The 4,821-nt window shown below is 42.2% G+C and overlaps 1 protein-coding gene across 1 annotated transcript; it reads left to right on the plus strand.

Moving 5' to 3' along the window:
* Window positions 1–415: 415 nt before the first annotated feature.
* On the plus strand, window positions 416–1,354 carry LOC311171044 (olfactory receptor 5B3-like; the record flags this gene model as incomplete). The annotated part of the gene is made up of 1 exon (XM_084233599.1): window positions 416–1,354. One exon carries the CDS (start codon window positions 416–418, stop codon window positions 1,352–1,354), a length of 939 nt encoding a protein of 312 aa, XP_084089725.1.
* Window positions 1,355–4,821: the final 3,467 nt, after the last annotated feature.

A 4,821-nucleotide genomic window follows, 5' to 3' on the forward strand; every position in this document is an offset into this window, starting at 1 on the left:
CTATGTAAGGAAAATAATGACTGCCCAGCCTGAGAAATTGTTGAGAAGAATCAGTGAACACAGCTGTAGCCTCCAAAGCTTGTCTAAGCAAAGTTCAGCTCTCATTGTAAATTCCAGAATTGCACATTAAGACTTTTTCACTAAAATTTCGTGTCTCACTTTAAGAATGAAAAACTGGTGAGATGATCCATGGCAAATCCGTCTTCATCAAGTTAGAATTCTAGATATTTATACATAAAATTATGCATTGATGGTCATGTTTTAGGTACAGAGAGTCTGGAGACACATACTCTTGCTTTATATGAAATAATGACCGGGGCATATAAGCATTTAAGTTTCATTGTAATTTTGACATCTAACTCTCTGTTCCTTTATAACTTATTGCTGGAAGACATCTGACTTCTAAACATTCTCCATGGAGAACACCACAGAAGTGACCCAGTTCATCCTCCTAGGACTGACCAAATCCACAAAACTACGAATCCCACTTGTAATGGTCTTCATTCTTATATATTCTGTAAATGTCATTGGGAACCTGGGGATGATCCTGTTGATTCTGTTGGACTCTCGCCTCCACAAGCCCATGTACTTCTTCCTCAGTAACCTGTCTCTGATAGACCTCTGTTACTCTACAGCTGTTACAGCTACAGTCATAGCTGGGTTGTTCATAGGAGACCTGGTCATCTCCTACTATGCATGTGCTACTCAGATGTTCGTTTTTGCAGCCTTTACCACTGGGGAACTTTTCCTCTTGGCTGTAATGGCCTATGACCGCTATGCAGCCGTGTGCAAACCCCTGCATTACAGCACCATCATGCCCACAGTTGTGTGTGTAGATCTCGCTATATTCTGCTACACTGGTGGTTTCCTCAATGGCATCATCCATGTTGGAGAAACATTCAGTCTCACTTTCTGCAGCTCCAATAAGGTGCATCACTTCTTCTGTGATATTCCAGCAGTCATGTCTCTCTCTTGCTCTGATAAGCATGTTGCTGAAATGGTTCTTGTCTATGTAGACATCTTTGTTATATGTTGTCCTCTTTTGGTTATCTTTGTGTCGTACATGTTCATTTTTATTGCAATCTATAGGATGCGCTCAACTGCAGGCTATCAGAAGGCTCTGTCCACCTGTGCTTCTCACCTCACTGCTATCACCATCTTCTTTGGGCCGATCATCTTTATGTACTTACAGCCCAGCTCCAGCCATTCCATGGACACGGACAAAATGGCATCTGTGTTTTATACTATGGTCATCCCCATGCTGAACCCCATAGTCTACAGCCTGAGGAACAAGGAGGTAAAGAATGCGTTCAAGAAGTTGGGTGAGAAGACAAAATTGTCTCTTGGATTGTGACTTTAACATTTTGTGGGGCATAATTAGCTTTCATGCCTCTTCATCTTCTTCATGTACTGACTTATACTTTACAATATACCTAAGTCCTGAAGTGACGCCCTCACCATTTCTAAAGACGATTGTCTAGAATGAGGAAAGCTGACAACAATGCACGTCTAACAGAATGACACAAACTAAGGGGAAGCACAAAATGTGTGTTTCTACATTTGAAAAATACATATTGAGGATATTTGCCTTATTCCCTTGCTCTGCATGTATTTTCTCTGCCATGGACACTACAACCAAATGGGCACATCAAATTAACAAGAGGTAAATGAGAGTATTATTTTTAACAAAACTAATTGAAACATTGAATTGGGATATTGATATATAAATTATATCAGTGTGTTTAAAAATAACCTACAACTCATAATTTAGGGGGAAAGGGATACACTCATAGTACTCTGTTTTATTTCATTGGAATATTTTATTGAGATACTATAGACTTAACATCATACATGAATCACAAATTCTGATTTCTTGAGTCATTTTGTGAGCTAATATTTTCTCATTATATATTTCAAAAGGAAAATAGCCATTACAAATACAAGGAAGAAGGGACAAGCTTTTTCAATTTCTTCCTAGATGACTCTTTGTTTGCACACTTTGAAAACATGTAGTGAAACAATAACAATGTGTTTAAAGCCTACAAGTGCTTCTGATGGTTAACCTTGCTTATTAAGCCTTAATTTGGTTAAGTTTCATTGTATCTTTTCACTCCTCCTGTTTGTTACACAGTTCATTCACAATGAGTTTTTTTCAAAATTTCCTCACAACTGCAAGCAGCGATTATTTCCTTGCAATTTTGTCCCTGCTGGCTCCTAATTTGGACTGTGAAGGTGTTGCTTCAATGACATTCTATCCTAGATGTTGTCTGCATTAGCCATCTTCAATAATGTTCATCACCCACTACATGGATTGATATTTTGTAAGGATAGTGAGAAAATCAGGCTGTTTTTCGCCTTCCACACCACAGACAGCACATGCATGAAATGCTCAGGTGGGACCATAAAACCATTGGGGCTCTGTACTGGGCTATATAGTGCCCCTCCCTGCCCTGTATCACCAGCCACCCTGTGGGATGTCAGGTAAAAGACGTCCTCACAAGGTAGCCAGGTTGGGTGAAGTTGAGAGCCAACATTCCGGAAAGGAATACAGGTAACTATTAAGCAACCAAAAAGTGTCTCAAAAAAGACAAGTAAGCCTCTTAAGGTCAGTAAGCCTCTTAAAGTTACCCATGTCCAAATGTGAGTGGATCTGCTGAGAGCCGGTGTAGATCATGCCAAGATACATACATGACCCAATGCATACTTGTTAGAGTTATGAATACAATTGTGAGCTGACCAGCAGTTCACTCCATAAAGAGACAGGCTACATTGAAGGGAAAAGCTGGGGACTCCAGGTTCCAGGCAAATGACCTGTGCCTGGAGAATTATTTGCTGCCAACACCAGCCTGGGAGGAGGCCCTGTTTGCTTTGGATAGGATAAAGCCAAGGGACACACCCAAAGGGTTGGGTGGGGACAGGACGCCACATGTGGAGCTTGCGTCCACTGGTCCCCAACCAATATGCACAGGGTTTTGTATTTAGTAGATTTGGGGAGGAGTGTTGTATGGAAACCCAGAGAAGTTTCAGACATCTGCCTGTTACACCTGATGGCTATGGAGGCCGGAGTGTCAATGTGACAGCAGTGAGGTGATTCCTGGGGATTGGGCGATTATCTCCAAAGGAGTTTAAAGTGTATGTGTTGCCAATCTCGGACATGCTGTGGGAGGATGTACTATATGGCTTGTGACTGGAAAACACAGCTGGAGAATTTTGCCTTAGGATACGTGGGCAGAAGGAACTGTTGCACTTGCATGCGAGTGTCCACCCACACAACTGCCAGTCCAGAGGTGAGTGACCAATACTAAACAGTATTGGTTGCCAGGTGGCCACAGAGACATTACGGGCACAATGGCAGAGTTTGAGAAAGGGACATTGTGTGTGCTGCCCACAACCTCTATAATTCGCCTGAGTGGCTGATGAAGAAACCTGACAGCTCTTGGCATATAACAGTACATTCCTAAGGAGAAGAGAGTGGTGCTGCCCTTGCATGCGGCAATGTCTTCAATGGCTGAATCGATGGGCTGTCTGAGTCACGAGCTGGGCACATAGCACTTCGTAGCTTCTCTAGCTAATGATTTCTTTTCCATTACTCCAGCACCAGAGAACTAGGCCACTTTGCCTTCACGTGGGAAGTCCACAGTGGGCATTCACTGAGTTTCCCTGAGGTCACGTGAAAAGCCCTACAGTGTGCCACCAGATAGTGGCAGCTGACTTGGACCGGTGGGAGAGACCATCCTTGGTGCGCTTGTTCCATCATGTTAATGACACCTCATTGACCAGAGACTGTCCTGCAGATATGGAAAAAGCTGTACCTCTCCTGTGGACACACCTGAAAACGTGTGGCTGGGCTGAGCAGCACTCTGTTACAGTTCCTATTTCTTTTTCAGGTTATGAGTATAGCGTGCTCCACTCCTCATCAAGGGACTTGCAGAATGACATATATATTGTATGGTGAAAAAACCCTGATGAGATGGAATTTAAGGAAAATGAATAAATCAGGCTATTTTTTACCTTCCACACAACACAAATCCCTGAAATGCTCTGTTTTTCACCATTTGGACATCAAGCAAACAACCAAGAACCGTATATTGGCAACAATGTCTTGGTGTCTTGGTGTGTGACTGTGGGCACCAAATGTGTAAAAGGGCCTAGTGAGTGGAGTTGCTGTTCTGCCTCTCTTAGTGCTGAAGTCTCTCCCTTGATCTGTCTGCCTGACTGTGTGTATGGTCTCCTGTCTCATCATGAAAGCTCTGCAAACTCTACCAAAGGCTCCAAATTTTCTTCTCCTCTACATGAACTGACAGTAAAACTGGCCTGGCCTAAAATGACTGCAAGACACATGGCCTAACTCTGTAATAGCTTCCTCTACACTAGACTCTACATTCCCAGACGTCTAGCAGTGACATGGTCTTCATTATAACATGATCCTTGCACTTAAATATGTGTGTTGAAGAGTAGATTCTCAGTAAAATTTGACAACTGATGCATGAAATAAAGGTTGGAGTTTATTGTCCCATGTGCTGATTCTTTGAATGACTGATTATAGTGTTTCCCCTATAACTTAGATCTGTCAGACTTCAATAATACTCTAAGCTATTGAACAGGATTGCTTCTTAGAAATACAGCTCAAGACTGTCATCTCAAACCACTTCATGAGCTGAACCTCATTTCATCTTTTGAATTCTACTATGAGGGTACCCAATATTATTACCCCTCCATTTATAGGTGGTATACTGAAGTGTAGAGAGATTAAACTACTTGGCCAAGATCGTCCTGTAAACCTTGTCAGAACTAGCACTGAAAGATAGTTCTCCATGACAG

This window comes from Talpa europaea, assembly GCF_964194135.1.
Source record: "Talpa europaea genome assembly, chromosome: 1".
NCBI lineage: Eukaryota > Metazoa > Chordata > Mammalia > Eulipotyphla > Talpidae > Talpa > Talpa europaea.